The 26,867-nt window shown below is 43.7% G+C and overlaps 1 protein-coding gene across 3 annotated transcripts; it reads left to right on the forward strand.

Annotated features, from left to right (window-relative positions):
* Positions 1 to 33: 33 nt before the first annotated feature.
* On the forward strand, positions 34 to 25,857 carry ank1b (ankyrin 1, erythrocytic b). 3 transcript variants are annotated; one of them, XM_085925551.1, is made up of 43 exons: positions 34 to 174; positions 7,132 to 7,233; positions 8,182 to 8,280; positions 8,353 to 8,451; positions 8,733 to 8,831; positions 8,989 to 9,174; positions 9,345 to 9,443; positions 9,560 to 9,658; positions 9,855 to 9,953; positions 10,131 to 10,328; positions 10,402 to 10,500; positions 10,567 to 10,665; positions 10,742 to 10,840; positions 10,906 to 11,103; positions 11,239 to 11,337; positions 11,438 to 11,536; positions 11,612 to 11,809; positions 11,871 to 11,969; positions 12,056 to 12,154; positions 12,286 to 12,384; positions 12,522 to 12,614; positions 12,720 to 12,792; positions 12,998 to 13,018; positions 13,945 to 14,068; positions 14,367 to 14,430; positions 14,544 to 14,656; positions 14,730 to 14,954; positions 15,063 to 15,217; positions 15,409 to 15,620; positions 16,088 to 16,292; positions 16,387 to 16,483; positions 16,553 to 16,781; positions 16,900 to 17,028; positions 18,220 to 18,339; positions 18,549 to 18,633; positions 19,486 to 19,560; positions 19,628 to 19,759; positions 19,851 to 20,009; positions 20,433 to 20,504; positions 23,937 to 24,582; positions 24,951 to 25,074; positions 25,527 to 25,583; positions 25,789 to 25,857. In XM_085925551.1, exons 1-43 carry the CDS (start codon positions 34 to 36, stop codon positions 25,855 to 25,857), a joined length of 5,688 nt encoding a protein of 1,895 aa, XP_085781677.1. The 3 variants fall into 3 exon arrangements, with proteins under 3 accessions (XP_085781677.1, XP_085781678.1, XP_085781679.1); XM_085925552.1 differs by having other exon boundaries at positions 34 to 159; XM_085925553.1 differs by lacking the exon at positions 20,433 to 20,504 and having other exon boundaries at positions 34 to 159.
* Positions 25,858 to 26,867: the final 1,010 nt, after the last annotated feature.

Genomic DNA, 26,867 nt, shown 5'->3' on the forward strand with positions numbered 1-26,867 from the left:
CAGAAGCAGAAGCAGTGTAGCAGCAGCGGCACCATGGCGCAAGCCGCCAAGCAGCTCCGCAAGACCAAGGACCTCGCCGAGGCCGCCGCCCAGGAGCAGCGGGAGAAGGAGGAGGACAAGATCAAAAAGAGGAATCGATCCAGGGATCGCAGGCGCAAGGTAGGAGATGACACCGTCTCCTCATCGTCATCCGTCACTCTTGAGTGGTCGCCAGCATAATTTACTCGCTCTGTTCGAGGGCCTCAGCTGGCGGGTGTTTGATTGTGCTCATCAGTGGAGGTGTGGCTCGGGTAGATTTGGATTTCATCTTCTCGCAGTCACGTCTCAAAAAAAGATGCCACTGTAGTTTGTTGCCCTTCCATGCATTTTTTTTTTTTTTGCTTCATTTCATTCTCCCCTTATGACTGATGGGGTGAATGCAAAATGGAGGGAAAGGTGATCATGAATTCAGTGACACGCTCTCGGTTTTAGTCTCCAATTAAACGATCATTTATATTTAAAATCTTTCCCCCGCTTCCCACATGCTGGGTTTGCCTTTTCGCTGCACATTTTATGAGCTTGCCTGTGCACTCAACCTTGGCAGCCCCAAAATGATTCATGAGAATGAATATTGCATGGTTTAATCTGTTTCATATATTGCCAAGACAAACTTGGAAAAAAAATATCTATTTGCTACATCAGAAGATATGACAAGGATACAGTGTTTTTTTTTTGTTTTTTGTTTTAGAATATTGACGCACAGTTGATGTCATGTAGTATCGGAATTAGTTCATTAGCCTGTGTCAATCGGTTTCATGGAACCAATTGTGTTAGCGTTTTGATATTAGCTTTGACAGAACTGGATCTTTCACCTACTATATTCTTTTGTGTACACATTGATGACAAATGATGGCGTGTGTGTGTGCGTGTGTTAAAGAAAGTGGTTGGGGATGTTGTGTAATCTCTTTTAAAATTTTAGAACATCTTTCTTGTGTGGCATAAATAGGAGAGAAAGCTTTCATGCTGCAATGCCTCCTCTGAATTTTAGTCCTGCTCCTTCCCCACCCTTTTTTTCTGCTGCTTTGCTAGGTGGATTTTTTTTCTCCGGCTTTTTTTTTTTGCAACTTATTGAGAACAAAGAAGTAAAAGTTTGGGAAAGCGATGTTTCAGTTGTCAATAATAAATGTTTACAAGTGCTTAATGTGGGAGGGCTCGCCATTTCCTGAGGGCAAAACAGTAACCTGTGTGGAACAAAGCAATTTATTCTCCATACTTTGTCAAGCTTGTAAAGCATCGAAAGGTTGAGTCCATTTCGGTCGTTAGCGGAACAAGAAAGCGTGTTTAGAATCTGGTATGATGCCCAGACAAAATCTTGTTGATTCTAAATAGAAAAATCTAAAATATGTTTTAGTCATGTCAAACATCAGAAACAAATGTAAAATATTTATGTTTTGGTTTTCCAACACACTCATTGGTAATTTTATTGTATTCTCTGTCAATTGTTTGTTTGTTTTTTCTTAAAAAAAGACAGATAGTAAAACAGCAGGCTTTGGCAGATCGTAAGGATATTAATTAAGTGGAATTAACGTTGTTGTTAATCAATTGGGTCAGCCTGCTAGCACCTCCCCCAGTACACCACTTTTCATTAGAAGTGCCTAGTCTTTGCTAATTTTTTACCGTTTGATTGCAAAATTCTATTTAGGCAATAAATCTGTGTACCTCATCACCCATTTATGGATTATTGAAAAAGTAACTTTTCTGATTACCTTTGAAAGTTACTTAGTAAATGCAGACAAATCTGCCTAGCACAATTGGGTTTTTTTTTGTTTTTTTTGGGACGTGAGAGTGTAGGAGCCTTTATAGGAAAGGGAGGGCAGGATGGAGCCAAGGTCGAACAGAGCTGAGCGGCACTCGGCGTGGCCCAAAGCACCAGTGGGTTATATTTGCCTGCCAGCCTAGGATTACACCGCACCTTTAATGACGCACTGTATCTATCACTAACTCGGTGCTGATGTGATGCTAGCAAAGTTATGTGATTCCTGAATCCTTCTCGCATCCTATTTGATATTATCCAGGACTAATTTTCATCTGGTGATCCGTCTTACATCTCGTTGAGCTTGTGTCACAGAACAAATGTCGTCTTGATCATTTTGAATGACTTTTTAATGACTTAAGCAAACACGCTATTAGGCTAACCATATCGTGTTCATTCATTCTTATCAGACTCATCGGTAAAAATACTCCATTGTGTGACTGCCGAATGAATGTATGAATAAAATCGATTAAATATTCACGAACCTCTTGGAGGCAGATATGTTAATGTGAAATCTTTCTTAACCATGACGCAGAGATTTTAGATCAATACGCAGCTTCAACATTTGTATTATCGAGAACCTAATGGCGTTGCTTTCAGTAGCATCATTTCGATCGGGAAAAACGAGATTCTTTAGCTAAACGCGCAGTCGTCGGGATCTCACGTGGCTTGCCTGTTCTCTCTAATCAGAACATCCGTCACTATTGTAAGCAAGGCCAAGCTGCGACACAGAAGGGGGGGGGGACGTAAATCTTGTGGCAAAATTCATTATAAGCCCCTGTGGGTCAGGTGACAGGCGGCCTGAGGTGACTGACGTAACCATGGAAACTACAGGATGACACTGCACATTGCCTGATGATGAAGGGATGAGGAGACGGATGAGGGCATGCCTTGATGGTGATGAGCTGTCGAAAATGTCTTCCTGGTTATACAAACGGACGTGAAATGTTGGCAGCCCGGGATTAGCTTGTTGCTCTAGCGACGCGCTACAAATTTATTCGGAGGCTGGTCCGTTTTGTGAACTATGTTCAAAGAAAACTTTCGTCTAACTTACATAATCGGCCTACATACAGGATATAGTCGGTGCTAATGATTCATTGTGGGTCATTAACAAAATCAAGATGAGTAATTCCGTTAATTCCAAAGTATCAGTGTAAAGGAGACGGAAAGTGATAGCGACTGGCACTATGCCATACACACCGATAGACACACACGGTGAACACACACACACTTCCAAGTGGAACTGGGTATTATGTCATGGAATTAGCGGTGCTCAAGGTCTATGAGGATCACGTGGCCTTCAGAAGTCCACTAATGCATTCAAACGGCAGTTCGCCATGACGCCGGCGGCTTATGATCGCAAATCAAAGATTTCATGAAGGCTTTGCTGCAATGTGATGACTGTTATTTGATTTTTTCTTTTTTTTTTTTTTAGTTTGATCCTTGGCATGCCTGGTGAAATCTTTTTGAATGTAATTCTGGTCTGTTTTATTGAGGACAAATCCAGATTTCTTATCCAACGTTTGATCGTAGAGAACCGAGACGTCTGATGACTGTTATTTGATTTTTTCTTTTTTTTTTTTAGTTTGATCCTTGGCATGCCTGGTGAAATCTTTTTGAATGTAATTCTGGTCTGTTTTATTGAGGACAAATCCAGATTTCTTATCCAACGTTTGATCGTAGAGAACCGAGACGTCTGTCACCTAAATGGCGATAATACAACTTAACGTTATTTGCGTTGAGCGTCCTCGATGAACTGTAAGTTTTTTGGCAAGTATCAGTTATCGCCACCGTAGAGACATAACACAGGGCCGCTTTAATTCAGAGCTGTCGTGCGTTATTGATTGGTTATTGAATGATGGGCCCATTTCATTTGTCGCCTGGCTGCTATCCCGATGACACATTACCTTCTTTCTCATTAAAAGGACACATAAAAAGCCCGTCCACGTCCGTCCCAGTGAATAGCAACAAGAAGTAGCTCCTGTACGGTATTCCCGATGTCAAAAATGAAAATGTCAAAACAGAGCATCGGCAATTACCGGCTTCCGTTGTTTCCGTGATGTCATTTTGCCATTAAAAGTCTACCCCCCCCCCCCCCCCTGTTCAAATGACAGCTAAGACAATACCTGAAAATACATTTAGGGGAAAAGTTATATGTTTACACTGCATTATGGCTATCTCTCAAGTGAACCGAGTACAAACATCAGGGCGGCCATTTTCTCAGTAAACAATCGGGGTCAGGTCCATCGAAAGCCTCCGTTATTGCTCCAACCACAGAGGCGCGAGGGCTGAGTACTCCAATAAATGTAACCATGCTTTACTGGAACAGCCTGTTTGTAATAAACTATCATGAGAGCTGCATTAAAACAATGTGGAATTACCACAGTCCGGATGGAAATAAATCAAGACTACGGAGAGACAAACCACACAGAAGGAGGACATTGACCAGTCCACTAAAACCTTTTAAGAGCTCATGTAGTCAAAGAAAGTATTTGACCAAGTCAGGCCATTGTGGTTGTTGCGGCCACTCTTTGATTGCTTGTTAATAAAAACAATCGGGTTGTTTTGATTGACCATAAGAAAAAGATGGCAAGGTTTAATAGTTGCCTGTGGGCGTGTCTCGATGCTTGGTTGTTTCCTATCCCCGGTTCAAATGAATGTCGATGCCTTTTGAATGTGTGTTTTTCTTTTTTTCTTTTTTTTGAGCTCTATTTCCACAAGCTGTGTCCCAGTTTCAAAGTGCAAGCCGGTAGGCATGGTAGCAGAGCGACAGGAGTGTCTCCACGGCCTAATCGCATGCTAGCTTAGCTGCATTATCAGCACTTCTCTAAGCCCGAGGAGGCTGTGGAGGCCACATCCCAAAGGACACAGCTCCTCTATTATCCGACAAACATGACAGGACTGTCGGAAACGTACAAAACGATGAAATGAATTTTCTCACGCCGTTTCGATGTTTTTTTCTTTTTTCGTTTACCTTCATCCAAAAATGAATTATTCTGCTTTACATTGACTCCTCTTGCTTGAATTCTTTTAAGACTTCAGGTCATTTGTTTACTCTTCATACTTGCCACTAGTTTTGAAGACTTCGACATCCTAACTTTATTTTTGCGATTTTTCCGTGGAAGGATTTCCATTCTACAAGGAAACCCAGTGATGTCATTTTGCCCGTGTTTTATTCTCCTTCGTGCAGAGCGTATCCCGCTGTGAGGAGCATATGTCATCGCTTGTTGACAGCAGGGCAAATTGTAATGCTGCATGTTTGTTTACAACTCAACAGAAAGGATTTTTGAAAATATCGTAGGAAGCCTAGTTCGGAGGACTTGCATGTCTGTCTTGCACGAATTCCGGATGTGTCATCAACTGGGCGGAGCTTCATTGACATGCACATGTGTAACTTTGCCCCCCCCCCCCTCATGTGCCCTCTCGTCCATATCCCCATCCTGTCTTCTTCTTTCTTCCTTTCTATCCATCACTCCTTCTGCTGACTGCTCACTCCTGTCATCGAGCTTGTACGTTATCGTTATGGCAGGCACGTGGTGCTGAGTGGTTCACATTAGCTACGCATACTTGACCTTTACCTCTTCTGTATACTTTCTATCTGCAGGTATATGGATTTAAATTTTAGTAATTGGTCTCACAATTGTGTCTTTGAAAAAAAAAAAAAAAAAAAGTCAACATGGAGTGATGATGTCATCAGCAGACGCCCTGAGGTTCAGGTTCTACCCAGCATGCCTTGCAGGTAGCATTTCTGCAGTGCTCATGAATATTGAAAGGTTACGAGGAGAAGCGTGAGAGGGCAAGCTGGCTGTGGGAGAGAGAGAAGGGGAAAAATATGGACATGATGTGTGGCTGAGTCACTCCGCATTCATGCTGGCTCGCCCTGCGGATTAATCGAAAAGCATTGAGATTGGTGAAGGAGGAATGAGGGGGCAAATATACCCAAAAACATGTCTTGTCTGCATTTTTGCTGGACCGTTAAAATTCAAAATGGAGGCTAATGAATAATGCAGTTAAAAGAAACATGTAACAGTATGTTTAATCTAAGGAAAATCAAAAGATGGAAAAATTCACCCAAGTTAACAAAAGTTAGTTTGGCCTACTTTATTTTTAGAAAAAGGAAAAACCTCATTCAATATTTGTATTTGTTTCTTAAAGGAAATCTGACACAATATTTTTTGTGTTACTAGTCGACCTTGTGCTTTTGTTTTAATTTCAGATTTTGTTTTTGTTCCACTTCATGTAACAATTACTTTGTAATCAAAATTGGTCGAAGGATTTTCTAATCTTCAGATACATCAGGTGCATACTTGGGTCTATGCTGATGTCACACATAACTGTTCCATAGTCAAAATTTGCACGCCATCATCTAAAGCATATTTTTCTGTCCAAATTGTATTTGATTAAAATTTAACTATAATTGTTTTTCATGTGACCTCAAACTGTCATGCATGCTGTGTTCATGTTAACTCTTGTATGTGTGTGGTTTTTTTTTTTTTTTTTGTTCATGTGCCTTTGCTTACGATATGTTTTGTATTTGAACCCAAAAAATCAGCCTTAAAATTAAAATAATGTGTCGGGCTACATGATAAAGTCAGAAAAAAAAGCTTACTTTGATTGTAACGGCTCGCCGAAGCGGCGGCCTGACACGGGCTATAAATATTTCAGATGCTCCGCTTTAGCGCAGGCAACGGAGAGATCCTCGTTTTGATCTGTCTCCTCATTGTTTCACAGGCATGGAGAAATAATTGCCATATTTAAAAATGGTTCCCTTATTAAAACATTAGGAAATATTTTACAAGTGTTAAGCAGACAAATATGACACTGAACTCTGATGTGTTTTTAACCTGGATTTAATTTTTTATCTGGTTTTACACTGACTTGGACCACGTCAACAACTGCAATACTAAAGTTGTCATTTTTTAAAAAATCTCTCAGCAAAGAATCTGCAGTGCTACGGACTTGAGCATGTAGCCATTAAAACCGGAGCAGCTGCCACTCTGCCGAGCCAAGCTATTGATTTTTAATTCTCAGCGCGGTGACTTCATCTTGACATCGATCTGCACTACTTTCCTGGATGGAGATGTATCGTTATGACATTCCGTTTGTGAATGGACGTTAGCGATAATACTGTGTTGGGATGGACTTTGTAAAGCTGCATTTACTTGAACCTCCACTTTGACACTTCCTGCATTGTGATGAGATTTGGAGTCAGGCTATTATTCCTACTGAGAAATTGTGACTATTCTTTAACGCCAAGATGCGTCAAACAGAAGGACTAGCACAAGCTCCAATGAAAGGAAGCAGAAAAATTGACTCAAAGTGTTTAACTTTTTTTGCAGGCTGATGCATCCACAAGTTTTCTGCGCGCCGCTCGTTCAGGAAACCTGGACAAAGCTCTAGATCACATCAAGAATGGAATCGGTATCAATATAGCTAATCAGGTAAGCAAGTGCAACCAAACACTCCAAAAAATAATCAAGCCCATATTGTGGGATAAAAGTCAAGTACAATATATAGTTGCATGATTGAGAATTTATGGGTCAGAGTATTTTGATACCCGATGTAAGAGCCAATCAGCAATCAGACACCTGACTTGCGAAAAGGTACGATTGAATCATGATGATGAACTTTTAGGTGGATGATTGAAGAAGTCAATAAAATTAGAAACTAGTTTTGAAGGGCTTCTGAAGCTATTTCATAACACGTTGGAAGGAATGAGGATTTCCCGCCGTAACGAGGTCACGATTACGAAACAGCCAGAATGAGAATAAGAAACATTTGCTTTTCACTCAAAGTCTTGAGTGGATCATTTCATTGCAAGCCAACATGTTCCAGTTGCTTCAGAGGAAAGTCTGAGCAGTGTCCCGGCGGGGACTAATAAAAAAGACAGAAAAGAAAATTAAAAATTCAAGACTTCACCTTAGTGTAAAGTGGAGTACATTAATGATTCAGTATTTCGCATTAACATCCTTTCACTCTTCTGCCTTTCACTTTGGACTCTTTCACCTTGTTGCGTCATTGGCAGCTAACATGGAATGTGTGATTTGTCGCATTTTATTTCCCGTCATTGCAGGACGCTTGCAAAAAAATTAAACTGAGACTCCTGGTGATCAGGTCGGTCTTAGCGACTTTGGAATAAAGACAGAGAGACAGGCAGTGGGGCGAGGCCGCTCGCTCATTACTATCATTCCATTGTGCGTTTTGTCTGAACAGAATAGCTGTGGTCTATTTTTAGAAAGGCGGTCGGTAACTCAATGAGGTGCTGCACGGGGAAAGATATGTTCTCACACATTTTTTTTTTCCCACAGACTCTTCAATATTTGTAATACTGTTGGCCTGTCGAGATTAAATCCATCTTTAACACCCCCCTCCCTCTCTCTCTCTTAAAGAACGGTCTCAACGGGTTACATCTAGCCTCTAAAGAAGGTCACGTAAAAATGGTCCTGGAGCTCCTCCATTCGGGCATCGAACTAGAAGCCACAACCAAGGTACCGTGCATAATTTTCAATTTTTATATATATGATAGGTTGGATCACTTACGTCTCGTCTTCCTTCTCCAGAAAGGCAACACTGCTCTGCATATCGCGGCACTGGCAGGCCAGGAGAAAGTGGTGGCTGAGCTTGTCAATTATGGAGCCAACGTTAATGCCCAGTCACATGTGAGCCACTCAAAAGAATATGAGGCCGTGCATGTTAAGTCATCGCAAGGTTAAGGGCACCATTATTTAGCCACTTTATGAAATTACATAAAAGCCTTATTTTCTACAATGACACGATCGTGACCCAAAAGGCTTTTTAGATTTATTTATTTTTTGCATTCGCGAACAAAGACATTTGCATGAAGTCAAACTTTAAAGCAAAAAAAAAATTTGTCTAATTAATTTTTTAACTTCTTGTTACCAAATACTAATAATAATATTAATGTGTATGATTCATACAGAAAGGGTTCAGTCCTCTCTATATGGCAGCACAGGAAAATCACCTCGAGGTGGTAAAGTTCCTGCTGGAGAACGGCGCCAATCAGAGTCTCCCCACCGAGGTAGGTGTGAGCGTGTGTGTCATCGGCCATTTGTTTTAAGTAGACAAGAAGAATGAGGACTCTGTTGCACCTCTCGTAGCAAACTATTTGACTGTGCCCCGATCGACCATGAATTCCTCCTCCTCCGTGTCGGCCCGTCCTGCTTTGCTCATTTCAGGACGGCTTTACCCCTCTGGCAGTGGCCCTGCAGCAGGGCCATGAAAACGTCGTAGCACTGCTCATCAACTATGGCACCAAAGGCAAGGTCCGCCTCCCCGCACTGCACATCGCCGCCCGAAATGACGACACACGCACCGCCGCTGTGCTCCTGCAGAATGACCCCAATCCTGATGTTCTCAGCAAGGTATTTATTTAGATTTTTAGGATTTTATTTTTATTTATTTCATATTTGTATTGTTTTTATTTTATATTTATATATTTATCTTTTATTATTCTTATTATTATTATTCAGTCACCTGCTTTGCTCCTCCAGGACCTGGACGAACAATTTATAAGATGTGGTTTTCTTTCTAGACCGGTTTCACCCCTTTACATATCGCAGCCCACTATGAGAATATGAGCGTAGCCCAGCTGCTGCTAAACAGAGGAGCCAACGTAAACTTCACCCCGAAGGTCAGCGGTCGCAGCTGTGATTCACTTATTATCTGTCAGGAAAAGACAGACATTCTTTTCACCTTGTCTAGAATCCATTTTCATTGACTTCTTATCATTTTTTTCCTTTTGACTAGAATGGCATCACACCACTTCACATCGCCTCCAGGAGGGGCAATATGATGATGGTCCGACTCCTGCTGGACAGAGGGGCCCAGATCGATGCCAAAACCAAGGTAGGTTTTTGGTTTTTCTTTTCTGGTTCCAGCTGTTTCTCCGTGCTGAGCTGGCATTTTATCACTGATGCCTGCACATTTCTTTCCAAATATTTATTGGGCCCATCTGTCGCTCCCAAGCTGAGTCGTTTTTTTTCTACCGAATACTTTTTATCCATTTATGTCCGTAATGTCTTTTTTTTTTTGGGCTTTGCAGGATGAATTGACTCCGCTTCACTGTGCAGCTCGAAACGGACACGTTCGCATCATTGAGATCTTGCTAGAACACGGTGCTCCCCTCCAAGCTAAGACCAAGGTAACGTTTAATGAGATGCTCGCAGTGAGATTCGATCATCTCTTCGCACTGACGGGTCCTTTGATATCAACCGAGCGAATCCAGCGTTATTCAACTAACGATGTTCCTGCATATCAATTAGCTTATATGTCAGCCTCATCAAAACCCAACCTGCGTTTTCTTCTCGTCTCGCTGCAGAATGGTCTGTCCCCCATCCACATGGCAGCTCAGGGGGATCACATGGACTGCGTGAGACAGCTTCTCCAATACAACGCAGAAATCGATGACATCACACTGGACCATTTAACGCCTCTTCATGTAGCGGCCCACTGTGGTCACCATCGTATGGCCAAAGTTCTTCTGGACAAGGGAGCCAAAGCTAACGCTAGAGCTCTGGTAATTATTTTTTGCCCCCTTTGTGTGAATTATATTTGAGTTTCATGTCGTTGTTGTTTTTTTCTGTCTCCAGAATGGCTTCACGCCGCTCCATATTGCATGCAAGAAGAACCATATGCGGTCAATGGACTTGCTGCTCAAACACTCGGCTTCCTTAGAAGCCGTCACAGAGGTGAGGCCTTATTCCAGATCCGATGCATGAATTTCCCACCTTGACCCCTTATTCCTATTTGTGCAGTCTGGCCTCACTCCTCTCCATGTAGCAGCTTTCATGGGTCACCTGAACATAGTGAAGAACCTGCTCCAGAGAGGGGCTTCACCGAATGCTTCCAATGTGGTAAGAGCAGCACTACAGAGTCTGCTCAAGAGCCGATTGTATCTCACCGTAATTCCAACCACTTAAATGTATCCAGAAAGTGGAGACCCCCCTCCATATGGCCTCCCGAGCAGGACACTGTGAAGTTGCCCAGTTTCTCCTGCAGAACTCAGCACAAGTGGATGCCAAGGCAAAGGTACAATACCGAGCTTATTTTCATCCGTGCGGTCATCGAGTTTTCGTTTTTGTTGCTGTTACCAGGACGACCAGACCCCTTTGCACTGTGCGGCCCGTATGGGACACAAAGAGCTGGTCAAGCTGCTTCTTGAACACAAGGCCAACCCGGACTCATCCACCACAGCGGGGCACACCCCCTTGCACATTGCGGCGCGGGAAGGACACATCCATACCATTCGGATCTTGCTAGATGCTGGAGCGCAGCAGATCAAAATGACTAAGGTGAAAATGGTTCACAATAATGGGAAAATCAAAAATTTCTTTCTTTTTTCGATTTTTTTTCCAGATTCTGTTCTCGATTTTTCTCCATTTTTTTATTTATTTTTATTCATCTATTTTATTTGTTCTGTTGAGCAGAAAGGCTTCACCCCCCTCCACGTGGCCTCTAAATACGGAAAGGTGGACGTAGCAGAGCTTCTTCTCGAAAGAGGCGCCAATCCCAATGCGGCCGGCAAAGTGAGGCGCTCGTTCGCAACGTTAGCCCCCGTGTCATCTTATGCTAGTCTCATTTATTGACGTTCTATCTGGTTTTGTTTTGTTGGTGCATCCGAAACAGAACGGTCTGACGCCCCTTCATGTGGCCGTTCACCACAACAACCTGGATGTTGTAAAACTCCTCGTCAGCAAGGGAGGATCGGCCCACAGCACCGCGCGAGTAAGACCGAATGTAAAACCCAGATTGAAAACCCACAGATCTAACACGACAATATTCATTCCTGTTTCTCTGCAGAACGGTTACACGCCTCTCCATATAGCGGCCAAGCAGAACCAGATGGAGGTGGCCAGTTGCCTGCTGCAGAACGGGGCGTCACCCAATGCCGAATCCCTGCAAGGCATCACGCCGCTACACTTGGCCTCACAGGAGGGACGGCCTGACATTGTGGCGCTACTCATTTCCAAGCAAGCCAATGTCAATCTAGGAAACAAGGTAAATGTCAAATAAACTGTTGTGAAAATTCTACTATTCACTTCTTTTTGACAATCTGCAGAATGGATTGACCCCTCTCCATCTGGTGGCTCAAGAAGGTCACGTGGGCATCGCCGACACGCTGGTCAAGCAGGGAGCGTCCGTTTATGCCGCTACGAGGGTAATCTAACGTCTCCCTAAAAAAAATGACTTTGAACCCAAATAGTGAAAATGAACACTTAGCATCTTTTGCTTTTTGTTTTCCAGATGGGCTACACGCCCCTTCACGTGGCTTGTCACTATGGTAACATCAAAATGGTCAAGTTCCTACTGCAGCAGCAGGCACACGTGAATAGCAAAACACGGGTAAATTCCATTTTTGTGTCAGTAGTTGTAAAAATCTTAACTCGTCGACTGGCAACCCAGTTAATATCTTTGACGTCTATATCCGTCAAATGCACTGAATGAGTCAGATAAGTAGATTTTCCTACCTGCAGATGGGCTACACTCCTTTGCACCAAGCAGCTCAGCAGGGTCACACTGATATCGTCACGTTGCTGTTAAAAAACGGAGCCCAGCCTAACGAGATTACTTCGGTGAGTCATGGGCGGGGCTTAACTTTCCAGTATATCATATATAATGTTTATGTAAAATATGGCTCCATGATTAAATGTAAACCACAACAGGAACAAATGGCAATCTGTTTTTATTATTATGGTCTGTCTCAATGCAGAACGGGACGTCTCCATTGGGCATCGCAAAGCGTCTCGGTTACATCTCCGTCATCGACGTGCTTAAACTGGTGACCGAGGAATCCGTCTCCGCGGTGAGCCGCCGCTTTCGGTGTGTTTGGCGCGGAGGCCACAATTGAAACTGTGACCTCTCACCCCTCCATCTCGGCGTTGTCCTCGTTTGTATTCGCTCTGCGCAGATCACAGCCGAAAAGCATCGGATGAGTTTTCCCGAGACTGTGGATGAGATTTTGGATGTCTCGGAGGATGAAGGTAAATTGAGACAATGGGAAAAAATACTTTTTGGGGTTATGGCAAAAAAAAAAGTGCAGCCTTGCACTTTTTGATATATCATATGTTTGTTTTTATAGGTTTATGTTGAACAGGGGTGTCTAGACTTTTTCTACCCTCTGCATATTTTGACCTGACCCAGTGAATGACTGTTTATAACTTCCCTTTCCATTTTTTTTTTTTTTAGGGGTCGCCCAGCTAACGTTAGGTAGGCTTGTGTGCGTCTCTCCGCTTTGTCCGTTCCGGTGGCTCCATTTTTCTCTGTGCTTCACTTCTTTGTCTTTTTGATCCGACTCAACTTCAGCCATCTTTGTTCTGCTCTATTTTTATTCCCTCACTTTTTATCTCTTGCTTTGAGATTTATTTAGAAAGAAGAAAAAAAAAAAAAGTCTTCTGTTTTTTCATCAGCATGTCGTCACGGCATTTTCCTTGTACGAGCGTTTGACACTAAGGGACTCGTGTACCTGACCGGACCTCGAGTTTCCTTCCAAATCCGCTGTTTGATAAAGACAGCTCAATTCATCAACCGGCTAATTTAACGTTATCGATGCTGTCGTCTTTCTGCTCGAAGGAATCTGGAAAAAAATAATGTGTTTTGGTCATCCAGCTTCATTTTGAGTAAATGTGTATGTTTTTTTTTCTTCTCTTTGAAATAATTTTGTCTTTGGTCCCGAGCAGCTCATATCACAATCTTGATCTATGGTTTCCTGTTCTTTAATTTCCGTCTCATGCCTCTTTAATAACAGCTATTTTCTCCTACACAGAAAGCATCACATGTGATTGCGTCATTGTTGAGCATGATTGAAAAAAAAAAAAAAAAGTATCACCTGGTGCTTTGCTGTTTGCAGTCCATGCTGGATCTTATTTGACTCCATTTTAAAATGTCTCTTTTTTTATGGCCTTTTTTGTGAATATGTGTTGTGGTGAAGTCGAGGAGATGATTATTGTGAAGTTACTAATTATATTTATACTACAGAAATACTGATAACTCATCTGTGAGCTATTTTTAGAACAGCTTTGGTGTTATTCGCCCGTTTTGTTCATGTTCTTGTTTTTTTCCTAAATGTCTCTGGAATTAATAATAAATAATAAGAATAATTAAAAAAAATATATATATTTTTTTTTTTTCAACAGGCGACGAGTTACTCGGAATGGACGGTGCACGCTATTTGAAGCTTGATGACTTCAAGGATCAGGACGATGACTTCCTATCTCCAAAGAAGACCCTTCGAGATTTCGAAGGTGGTGTGGGGACCACGTAAGTTCCTCCTGTTTTGTTACCATCGCCGTTGACCAAATTTGAAGTTAATATCCTCCCGTGAACCCAAACATATTAAATGTGTCCATATTATAATAGCATTGACGTATAATGTACAAAAAAAAAAACTAATTATAAGGAACACACAAGTCATTTATACGCTGAACTTAAAAAAATGGAGTTAGCCTACAGTTGTTCAATTTTCTACCACAAACATAAAACAAAAAGTCATTTGCCAAGAAATCTTTTATGCACCAAAGTTAATCAGTTGACTTTTGAGTGATTTCCTCTCCCGCAGGCCCTACTCTCCCGCCATTCCCAGGATTCCTTGCGTGTCGCCCGAAACAGTTCTCCTTGATCAGGCATGATTTTTAACAAATGAATCTCATATCCTATTTTATTAGAATTTTGTGACTGTTTTGCTGCACATGACAGCGTACAATTTACGAGCGTGTCTGTCTCTCCCACTACGCAGCACACCCCCATACCGCTGCCAAAGGAGTATGACGAAGACTCTCTCATCCCGAGCAGTCCGGCTACAGAAACTTCAGACAATGTCAGCCCGGTGGCCAGCCCCATTCACACGGGGTAAGCTTAAAATTCAACGTACATTTTTTCTTTAGCTTTTTTTCCCCCCTATTGATTGGGTATCCGCTCTCAGCTTTCTAGTGAGCTTCATGGTAGACGCCCGTGGAGGTTCCATGCGAGGCAGCAGACATCACGGCCTGCGAGTGATCATCCCTCCTCGGACCTGCGCTGCACCGACCCGCATCACATGCCGCTTGGTCAAACCTCAGAAGCTGACCACGCCCCCTCCCCTAGTGGAGGGCGAGGGGCTCGCCAGCCGGATCATCTCGCTGGGTCCATCCAGCATGCAGTTCCTTGGGTGAGTCAGTATTGTAATTTCTGAAGGACACTTGGGGGGGGGATTCAAGCTAGGAAATGTAACTTTTCTAAAAACATTTTATGGCAATTTATTATTTTGAATTCACAGGCCAGTTATAGTGGAGATCCCACACTTTGCCTCACTGGCTCGAGGGGACCGTGAACTCGTGGTCCTCCGCAGTGAAAACGGCTCGGTCTGGAAAGAGCACCGAAATCGTTATGGAGACGAAGTGCTGGAAACAATTCTGAACGGCATGGACGAAGGTTAGCGAGATGGAAAGCATCCACGAGACACTTGAAGATGTCCTTATCCTGATTTATGGAGTTGGAATATAAAACAGGGACATTGACAGTGAATAGTTTTATGATAGCACTTTTTGGAGAGTAAATTATGCATCATTAATTTTCCCATCCCTTACTTGTCCTTCCCTTTACTCGTCATATTCTATCTGCAGACCTGGAAAGTCAAGAGGAGCTGGAAAAGAAGAGGATTCGTCGAATCATCTCGACCGACTTCCCCCTCTATTTTGCCGTGGTGTCCCGCGTTCAGCAAGAGAGCGATCTGATTGGTCCAGAGGGCGGGCGGCTGACCAGTAAACTAGTGCCGCATGTTGACGCCATCTTTCCAGAGACGGCTGTCACCAAAAGAGTGAGACTGGGACTGCAGGTAAGTTGCAATCTTGAAAATGGAACTTGACGTCTATTGCCGTCAATGGTAGTGAATGAGTTTTATGAGATTGACTTTTTGAATCAAATATTTCTTTCTTTGAATCCATTGAGATGCACGGGTGTTGTGAGATATGTGGAGTTCCATTTTTTTTTTCTCATTGTTCGTCACCTCACTGATTATTTATGATTATATTATTCTGCTTTCTGTTTATGTTTTTTGTTTCTTTTATCCAGCCATTCTTCACTTCTCAGTTCCCCTGATTTAAGTTGTGAGCCACACTGAGCGAGCTGATGCACTGATCTGAGTTGGGTCAGATATGACTTATAAGTTGCTTGCATGCGTGAGTTGAATTTTTATTTTTTTTGTGTTTATTTGTTTTTTCTATTTTTCCTCATTGGACGTCCACCTTTTCCCTTCAACAGTCATCCGCCTTTTTTTATCAGCTTGTCCTCTCATCCTTTCAGGCCCAGCCCATCCCTGACGAATGGCTGACTCGGCAGCTCGGCAACCAGGCGACCTTCAGCCCCGTGGTCACCATCGAACCGCGCAGGCGCAAGTTCCACCGTCCGATCGGGCTGCGTATTCCGCTTCCTCCGTCCTGGCGAGAGAGCCCTCGCGATGCCGGCGAGGGCGACACCACCAGCTTGCGCCTCCTCTGCAGTGTCATTGGTAGTTGCGCAACTCTTTTTTTTTTTTTTTTTTTTTTTCGGGGTGACATTGGAACGACTCAGCCCATTTTTACCGTGTGCTTGGGATGTCTCAGGTGGGACGGCACCTGCTCAGTGGGAGGACATCACCGGAACAACCAAGCTGATGTACGCCAACAGCTGTGCCAACTTTACAACCAATGTCTCTGCAAGGTGAGCCTTCTCAAAATTGCAAATCTAGAGTCGACTCTTCACATTCCCTGTTTTTTGTTTTTCTGGCAGATTTTGGCTAGCGGATTGTCCTCGCACCGCAGAAGCCGTGACCTTCGCTAACCTTTTGTATCGGGAACTGATGTCCGTGCCTTATATGGCAAAGTTTGTTATCTTTGCAAAGATGAACGAGGCGCGGGAGGGACGCCTGCGTTGTTACTGCATGACCGATGACAAGATGGACAAGACGCTGGAGTTGCACGAAAACTTTACCGAAGTGGCACGGAGTCGAGACATTGAGGTCAGCGCCGAGTCGAAAAAATGATTCTTTCGTATCGCAGCCGAACCTCGGGGTGTTTTGTTTTTTTTCCTCATTTAATCACTTGGTTGACATCTCATTTTTCTTTTTTTTTTTTCAGCTGATGGAGGGTATGCCGCTGCATCTGGAATGTTCCGGCAACCTGGTGCCTATCAGGAAAGCCACGCAGCAGCCTCGCACCTTCAGCTTCCAGGCCTTCAGAGATAACCGGCTGCCTGTGTCTGTCAAGGTCCGCCATTAACTTTTATTCTTAACATGATTATATTGTTGTGTTGTGTTTGTGTCGTGGTGTGTTTTGTGGAGTCACCTGTGTTCACCGATTCAATTCTCCTGCTGAGCACTTGCCGACCCTCCCGAAAGCCCCCCTTTGGTGTTTTTGTGTGTGTTTCCTGTCACATCTTTGGCAGAATGTGTTTAAAAGGGAGACAGTTTAATGCTGCTTTCAAAAAATTTGCTGATTGTGTAGATAAAAAAAAGAAAGTAAATCAGTGTGCATCAAAAAAAAAAAAAAGATTTTAAGGCAGACATGTTTGATAATGATGAGGAGTTGCGTGTTTCTGTATTTACATTAAATATGGATTAAATGTAAAAAAATGTACTTTTTTAGCCTAAGTTAGAAAGTTAAAAGTTATTACTTATTGCTCAACGTTAAATTTGATCAAATTTGTAATAATCTTTTTCTGTTTGAAAGTTAACTCAGAAATCCAGTTTGTCATAATATCAACACAAAAATTTTTATTTTTGAATTCTTATTCAAATTACTTGTTATTGTTTTCAGTGTTCCATAATTGCCCAAACTTTATTTCATCATGAATTCCTTTCAAATATTCATTACAATTGATCATCACTGTGTCTTGTGGCCTTTTTTCATCTGTCGTTCATTATACTGTGGTCATATTCATGTTCTTCTTTCCAATTTGTTTGTTTCATGATTTTGCCATGCGTGTCTTTGTGTGACGGTGATGTTGCGCGTCCACCAGACAAGTTTTTTTTTTCGTAGCCACTCTCTTGTGAGATGATCCGCATGTCCCGTGACGTGACTCCCTCAGGGTTCCCTCGCCAGCCTTGCAATCTTGCGGCCTTGCCTGTCTGTTTTGTGTCTGTCTCACTGTCTCTCTTTCTCTCTCTGGCCGTCACTTTCTAACTGTCTGGTCTGACAGACGTCCAGGTAAAGTGTGCAGGTAAATGTCACCCTCTCACCTGCCTGTGGATTGCTTCCATTCCCTGCTTCTGGCCCCCCCGTGTTACGACTGCGCCACGTGCCTGCGACGTCGTGGTGGCGTCCGATGCTGGCTTTGATTTGATTTTTACTCTTCTCCCCTTCCTCCTTTCTTTTCTCATATTCTCTCTCACTTCCCCCTTCTTTTTAATTCCGCCCCCCCCCCCCACCTTTCTATCCTCTTCCTTTCCCTTCTGTTAGGTCCGAGACAGCAACAAGGATGCCACGGGGTTTTTATCCTTCCTGAGAAAGTGCACCAAGTATGAGGATGCGCAGCATGTCTTATGCAACCTCAACATAGCAATGCCGCCCTGTATCAAGGTAAGATGGTTTTGCCGGAATTCCAAGAGTCTCTGTTACATTTATTTTTTTATTTATTTTTTTATTTATTTATTTATTTATTTATTCATTTATTTATTCAATTTAATTTAATTTAATGATATATTTATTTATGTATATATTTGTTCATTTATTTATTCAATGTATTTTATTTATTTATGTATTTATCTATTTATGACTTTATTTTGTAGGTGGCTGGGAGTGAAGAACGCAGGCGAACGTTAACACCTCTCGCCCTGAGGGAACGCTACGGTGCTCTGAACGAGCCCGGTTTGGGTGAGTGCTCTGTCTTACCAATGGCCCTCTCCTAAAATATCTATAGTGGAGATGGGCACTGAGCCCTTTGCTGTCCTTTACTTCAACCCCCCCCCCCCACCTCCACTCTACCCTAAAACGTGCACGCATGGCACAACGACCGAGCCTTGCAACGCACTGCTCTTTTGTATTCCCCTAAATTCTTTCTTTTGGAGTAAATTGAATTGGATATGTGCCAAAAGATGCACAAAAGCCCTCTCCCCCTCCCACATCAGAACCGCTAAGGTTCCACAGCACCTGGTTTGTTTGCCTTTCCTGGTGCCCTGGAACCAATGAACCCACTCTTGTAATATTGGTTTGCATGGCGCTGGTGTCTCCACTGCGATTTCCACTAGCATGGCGGCAGATCCTCAGCATTAGTTCTTTAGCTTAGCTCTGAGAATGAGCAGGACCTCGCAGTGGAGTAAGACAGAGGAGCCCTTATTATGAGCTCCAGTAACGACACTGCTGGTATTTTTTTTTTTTGGGAGCAAGGCCTTTTCTGTCTATCTTGGACACAGCGCAGCTACAATGCATATTCGGTTACAGAATGCTTTTTTGATGATTGGGCCTGGCACCTGAATGCACCTCCAAATTCTGTCCTCTCCGGCCCATCTGATGTCGTCCACGTTATTGCTTATTTCTTTCCTAACAGATTAGTGGTTGTGTTCAGGTAAGTATCAACATTTTATGGAAACTTGTCTCAAAGTGCATCAAGGCAATGTTTCCTGTTTGTCATAATTGAGAATATTTGGGAGATTTTTGTTTATATATATGGCATGAGCTACAAAGTCGTGATCAATTTTGAAACTGATTCAATTTTCATGTCTTCAGCCGCAGTAAATGCAATGGAAAGGACTGAGGTCAAGATCAACCTCATATCAGAGCAACTTGGTTTAAGTTGGGCAGGTCAGTCACTCAAAAACCAAAAAATGTGAGCGCTGACTTTTTACCGACTCGACTATCCTCGGCTCAGAGTTGGCACGAGAGCTTCAGTTTGGCGTCGATGACATCAATAGGATCCGCGTGGAGAATCCCAACTCTCTGCTGGACCAGAGCTCCGCCTTGCTCAACCTCTGGGCCGCTAGAGAGGGCAAGAGGGCAAAAAGTATGTCCGCTTCTTTACAACAGTCCTCACATATGACATTTTGAGGTTCATCTATAAACTCATTTTGTCCATTGCGTGATGTTCCCCTCAGTGGAGAGCCTATACATTGCTTTGAAGAACATCGACCGTGCAGACATTGTGAGCTCCCTGGAGGGTCAGCCCTCACAACTGCTTCCTGGCTCTTTGGAGGAAGGCGCTTGCCGACTGGGCGATCGTGACTCCACCTTGCTCTCACCCAGCGTCCTCAATGGTACGACACATACAAAGATGACATGAAAAATTCATTAACAAAGAGAAAGGAACGTAGTAGAGTATTCGTTTCCTGGATGCATATTTAATTGAATATATTCAAAGTGAAATCGGTCTTCTAAAGCATTGAGGCTGTAATGGTGAGCTGTTTTTATTTTATTTTATTTTGATTTCTTCCATTTTATTTTTGATATATTTCATTTGTTGATTTTGATTTGTTCCTTATTTTGAGTGATTTCATTTGTTTATTTGGATATACTTTGTTTGTTTGGATTTATTTATTTGATATTATTTGGATTTATTTGATATGATTTGAATTGGGTTTTTTTTTCCCCGCCACACATGGCTGCCCGCAACCCTCCCCCCCGTGAGTCTGGGTAACAGCCGTTTTTATTTTTTCACCTTATCTCTGTTGCTTCACAAGAGGTGACGGACACAAGGCCCTCGCGCCTGGTGCACAAGCCACGAGTTATTAGACCCCCATTTTTCAGGAGGGGTAAGTGGAAGGGTGGCACTCGCTCGCTGGCTCGCTCGCTCGCTCGGGGCTGCATGGTGGTCTGCTAACGAACTCTCGGAGACATGTTGATGAATGATGTCGTTCTCTGTAGCAGCATGCACGTTAACCCTTCCGCCTCACTGAAGCACAAGTCATTCTTTTTCACACCCCATACATAAGAAACAAAGGTAATCAATCTCTCTTTTACGGACGCCATTTTTTTTACACTTAACGATGAATGTCTGAGAATGTTTCTTTTTCTTGTTTATGTGTGCCTGTGTGTCTGGGATGAATCCACTAGTCCAAAGTGGCACGGGTACACCCAAGACGGTGTGCTCTGGGCCTTCATACCTTGTTTCTATTCTTCCCTTTCTCTCCATGTCATATCTGCTGCCTCTTCTTGCTCCCGTCACCTGCTCTTCTTCCTCACAGCTCTTCTCCTGTCCGACCTCTGACCCCATGTGGCCTCATGTTGAACCTCTGGGCCTCCTCTTCCTCCTCCTCCACCACTCTTGTCATTCAATTTTCCCGCGCTCCTCCCTGATTTGGGGTGAGCGGGGGAGCCTCTCCTCCGCCTCTGTGTGTGTCTTGTACATTTTTGTGCACGGGCATGCTGCATGAATCGCAAGGATCCATGTTTTTTTTGGGGGGGGGAATCAATAAGCAACAGTCGTGTGTGTGTGAGCGCTGTTTGAAATCTCAAACTTGCATGGCATGCTTTCACTTTATGAGGTCCCATTCACTGTGTGCAATAATTCAGACGAGTCAATATAACAAATGTGACTTTGATTTTTTTTCTGGGAATTAAATGCTGTGTTTTGGAGGCTACGCTGTTATACCAGGCAGCACATAATGCTTATCATGCAAGGTGACCGTGACATCATATTTTTTTATTCAAGAAAATGAATGAATGAATATTATACAGAAAATAAAAACAGCAGTTTATTTTAGATTTCCTAATTGTTATGCCCAAGTTTGATGGAAAACGGTCATCATTGCCTGAGCGTCATCTGCTCGAAGCAATTGTTATTTGGAAGTCGTTAGTGTTCGTCCCCCTTCCGATAATATTTGTGTGACAGTGGTTATTGAATCGTGTGTTGTGAAATTTGTATTTCCTTTTTTTTTGTTGTTCTGTGGTGACAAATTTGTGTCTTAGTTAATTCGACGTCTGTGTGTGTGTGTTTGTGTCTAAAAAGTAGGAGCAAAGGGAAACGCGTCAAACATATTCATCATTCTAATTCTGATCCATTCCACCATGCTCACCTCATTCTGAAGTCATTTATCATCCTCCTGGTCTCGGAACATCCCAGAAACACACACATACATTCACGACTAGAGAAAATGGAATTTTTACACACACTCATTTCACAGCGAAGTAAATATTTTGGCACAGACACATACTGAGACACTTGTGAAAGATCTTAAATTGGAAAAGAGACATGGCTGTAAAGTTTCTTAAGCTAACCTTCTAGTAGCAATTTATCAATACTCAATTAGTATCAATTGCCGAGAATGAATGATATGTTTACAAATTGCAACGATACCTGGAACGAAATACGATGCAGAGTTGTTCTCGTAACGTGGACCAACATGCAGCCAAACGACCTACTTTTGAATTGCCAGGCGTCTCAATCATTTTGTACAGGTTGTGTATACCGTCGAGGTTCGTTCAAGTGTTCGATGACATCACACGTTGCAAATAGACCGCCATTTTGTCTATCAAATGGATTGTAACAATGCTTTACAAATGACTGTGGCTAAAAAGCGAAGCGTGGATAGCCTCCGTCACCCAAATAACAAAGCCACTCAATCATTGCAGACAGCCTCTTTAATATTCATATTCCGCTTTTATTTTTCTAATTTCCGTTTTGCAGCCAGTTGAAACATGCGCAAGGGCCGATCGCCAGTCCAGACACCTCGCTTGGTGTGCAGCGGCCATCGTGACCTGCCACAGTGCACCATTACTGTACTCTTTCTCAAAGGCACCAGAACGACCCTATTTTCCTCCAATAAATGCGGCACTTATCATCATTTTATCACCCGGTTCCAGCAATATTCTGCTTCAGCACATCCCAAAGCTCGTGAGACCCGACGACATCGCAGGCTGTTTGAGACCAATGACCCCCTTTGACACGGTTAAACAAAGTATTTTGTGACAATCGTGCCGAGAAAATCTATCCGTCATTTAATAGCCTAAATGGCTCATTCGAAGCTTAATGGAATTGACCCAGAATTCTGACCCCATTGGTCGAATATCTTTGTATGGATCCCAATTTGACATATTTTCTATCTCTCAGAGCCAAATGTCATTCCAAAAGGACCTTGGCCGTTTTCTAATAGCTTAAGCTATATTAGCTAACGTGTGAATGGTCAAGTGTGCGTGATGGCATGTTTGCGGAGATTTGGTATGCACGGCTAATTCTGGAGAATGCAGGGATAGCAGAAATATGGGACCTGGCATAAGGGTTGGAACGATACGAACAATGCTGCCTGCGTCCATCATCCAAAATCTTAAATCAATAAATGAGTATGACCATTCCAAGAAGCCATTTTGATCCACTCCCCCCCCCCACAAAATACTTTTTTTCCAGCTATGACTTGAATGCATCTGGAATTTATCATACGTTGCTGAGATGATTGTACAGCAGAAGATTCCAGCAAATGGTTGAAGATGATCAAATATCGTGCCAACCCAAAAACAAACTCTCAGTGATGCTTTCTTTTGGTCTGCTATATAAGTTCACAGTCATAGCCTCGTGTTGTGACACAGACTGATGACTCAGCAAACCTTTCTCTTCCAACTCACTCACTGTGTCCCAATGACTGTAACCGATTAACTTCTTCCAGCCACAAATTGCTTGAAAGGTCTTAACTTATTCACTGCCAACCCACTTTGACGTCAATGGCACTGAATGAGTTAAGGATGTGATGTTACAAACATACTGGAGTCAGATCAGGTTTCTTTTTTTGCATCAATTCTGAATGATGACCTGATTAGGGTTGACGCTGGGTTTTTTGCAGCATTATTGGGACATGGTTGAGTCCTGCACTCATTTCCACCAAGTGGTACGGTTCAGCTCAGTATGGCACAATTTGGATCAGTAAACCCTGATCAAGATGATCACCAATTATTTTTTGTTTAACAAAAATGGACTTGCAATATTTAGTATGTTTATGGGAATTTTGTTGTCCACTAAACTTAGGTTTTATGTTCTGTCTATTCAATTTGCCAATGCTAATAAATGTTAGCATACAGCTATGGTTGGTCGTCTTAAAATTTTGAACTGAGCTGTGCCGATTGGTGGAAGCAAAGACCTTCTGAGATCCTTGACAAGAACCACTCCTGCTCCCCCACCGCCATCTCGCCAAGCTGCCTGGCTGTGCCTGCATGGTGTTAGTCTTTCTCTTGTCTCGTCCCTGTCGCCCCTCCAGGTTATGGGCTGGTTCAGGAAGAGCTGCTGTCTCCGGCCTCCATGCAATACAGTTTGCCTTCTCCTCTCGGTGCAGAGCCCTACTGGCAGGATGTGTCCAGTCTGCAGTGCGCCCCCATCGCCGCCACAGAAGAAGACACCTTGATGGAGATGTCGGACGTCCAGGTGTGGCCGGCGGGGGTCAGCCCCTCGTTGGTTACGGTGGAGGACTCGTCATTGGACGGCAGCAGTCGAGCGGACGACTCGGAAGGCGCCACGCTCTCCCTTCCCTACAGTTTGGGCCGGCCCAGCAGCGGAGCGAGCGGGGCGAGCGGCTCCCTTATGGAGCTGGAGGAGGAAGAGGAGGAGGAGGAAGGGGAGGTTGAGGAGGAGGAGGAGGCGCCACTGGAGCCCGTGAGCGCGCTGGCGGAAAGGGACCGGGTCAGAGCCAGTGGCGCCGTTCCCAAGGTCAACTTGAATGGCCAGCTGGGTGGTCAGAGGTCGGACGGGAGGAGAGGGGAGGCTCCCGTGGCGGGAGGAGGAGCCAAAAGAGGCGGGGCGGGGCTTAGTTCAGCGGAAGGCATTTGTGTTCTTTCAGGCCTGCAGATGTACGGCCACCCAGAGATGTCCCCGTTGAGTCGAGCGGGCGAGCACAACGGAGACAACCGGTAGGTCGCCAGGTACTCTGACCTCTTTCACACTGCCCGGAGAAAATTGCTGCATCAGGGTCCGTACCAGGACAGTCTGCACAGGAACTGCAGGAGCAGGGCAGGACTATGTGTCAGTGTGATTTCATACTGCTGACTTGGCAAAGTTCTGTTAATCTACCATAAATTCTAAAATGTACAAAAAGCAAGGGAAGGGCGTCCAGAATTGGAGTCAAGTGCTCCAGTTACAATCACATGCCTACTTTGGTGATTTTGGAGTAGCTTCCACGCAGGAACAGGAACATAATTTGGGCAGTGTGAATGGGGCTCAAAGACTTACTCCAAATATCTCTCCAACCACTACTCACTTTCTTTGACTCCCATGTTAGGTTGGTCGGGGGCGGAGCTTTTCAACCCTACTTACCCGATAAGGATTCCCTGCAGGGCTGGGTGGGCTCGGTATCATCGGGCCGGGACAACAACGCTCCGGGCCAGGAGGCTCTGCTGACTCCGGTGTGTGACACAGCTTACTCAGATGTGCTGCGTGGGCGCCTCCTGCAGGGAAAGGGGCTGGGCTTCTCTCACCAGGAGGCGGGGAAACGTGCATGGGAACAAGAGTGGAGGCGGGGCAAGGTCAGGTTGAGGCTGACGACTTCTTTGGAGAGAGAACATCTTATCCATTTTTTTATTTTTTTTGGGGGGGAATGAGCTAATAGAAAGCCAGTCATGAAGTTAGATACTGTTGTGTCCGACTTCTGAATACAACAGTATGTGATCATCATTAGCGCTAGTTTCATTTAACATCAAAAGGTACATTTTGATGATCAGGATAATGTGTTGCACGGCGCAACACATGGTTAAACGTCTGCCATTTTCTTCCTTGGTTTAAGCATTTGTAAGAAGGAATTTTATCCTCCCTAAAAAGAAAATGATCAATTCATGCTTGAATGATTCTTCTCGTGCAGAGAGAGGACAAAGAAGACTATGCTGCTGACGAGCATGGGAGAGTGCTTCATCGGAAGGTGAGTGGATAACAAACATACGTATGGATGGATGTGGCACATGGACACCCCCCCCCCACACAAAAAAAATCTAATCATCCACAACCAGCATTGTGGAACTGCTACGGCACACGGCAAATTAGTTTCCTGCTCGGGTTCCACGTAGACTCTCCAGCACTTACCAGGAGTGTTGTTTCCATCCCTCCTCCCTCCCTACTTGCTCCAGGTGGGGGCGGATGTGAGAAGGGCCGCACAGTCGGTGCAGCACACCAGTCTTTGGAGGGTTAAATACTGAAACACAACACACACAACCTGGTCCATGAGGTACGCGATTCCCACAAGCACTTGCGTATCCCAGTGCTTGGAGAAAAAAAATAATAATACCAGAGCAGATCCCATGTTTATTTTAATACACACCCTCAATTTGATCAATTGTCCAGTCCTCTAAAGTAACGCTATATTTTGTCAGGAACAATCTTGACATGATTTTGTGTCTTTTAGGACAAGAGAGCCACTGCCAAAGCTTCCTCCACAAAACCACATTCGGAGCGCAAAGGAAAGTGAGCGACCACACACAGACTACCAAAACAAGGAGTGACCTACCCCTCCACATGTGAAACACTTCCAGAGGAAAAACAAAAAGTGTTGAAGAGATCAACTTGTAGTTTTATAACATTTGTAAAGTATCACTTCAACTAAAGCATGAGCGTTTTGTTTTTTTTCTACAAAACAACCCCCCTCCCCGTTAAAAGAAAAAAAAAAAAAAAACAGCAAATGTCACTGAACTAAGACGACAAAAAGTGCTTCCTGTGAACTGTAACTGCATGATGACCGCTGGTGCATGATTTTGACCTTTTGAACTCTCATTATCCACAAGTTGAAGAGGGAAGGCCCACACTTGGGTCATGTGACCTTTTAAAGACCCAATTACAAAACCGCAGCCCCAAAACAGGAGTAACCCCCCCTTCCCCCCAAACGACGGCCTCCGCCAATGCTTCTTTCCATGGACCTTTTTTTCTGTTCTGTGTGCTTGTGGTAAATATGCACTCTGCTATGTGGACGTGTGTCGCCGTGCGTATGTGTGGGGTGTCTTCTCTGCCGCATGCCTTTCTCGCTGAGCCCTGGCCCCCGATTGGCTCAAAGGCCCTGTGATGTCAGCACTTGGAAAGAGAGCTTGCTTTTGAGTGTCCTGTCCTTGTGTGTGCTAAATTGTTGTTGTTGTTGTTATTTTTGCCCCTACGAAAAGAAAAAAAAATCCGAGTGTTACGGGCTGGTACATTTTTCTTTTTGAAGGGGGTTGATTAC

This window comes from Syngnathus leptorhynchus, chromosome 12 (genome assembly GCF_054491065.1).
Source record: "Syngnathus leptorhynchus isolate UIUO chromosome 12, UIUO_Slep, whole genome shotgun sequence".
Taxonomy (NCBI): domain Eukaryota; kingdom Metazoa; phylum Chordata; class Actinopteri; order Syngnathiformes; family Syngnathidae; genus Syngnathus; species Syngnathus leptorhynchus.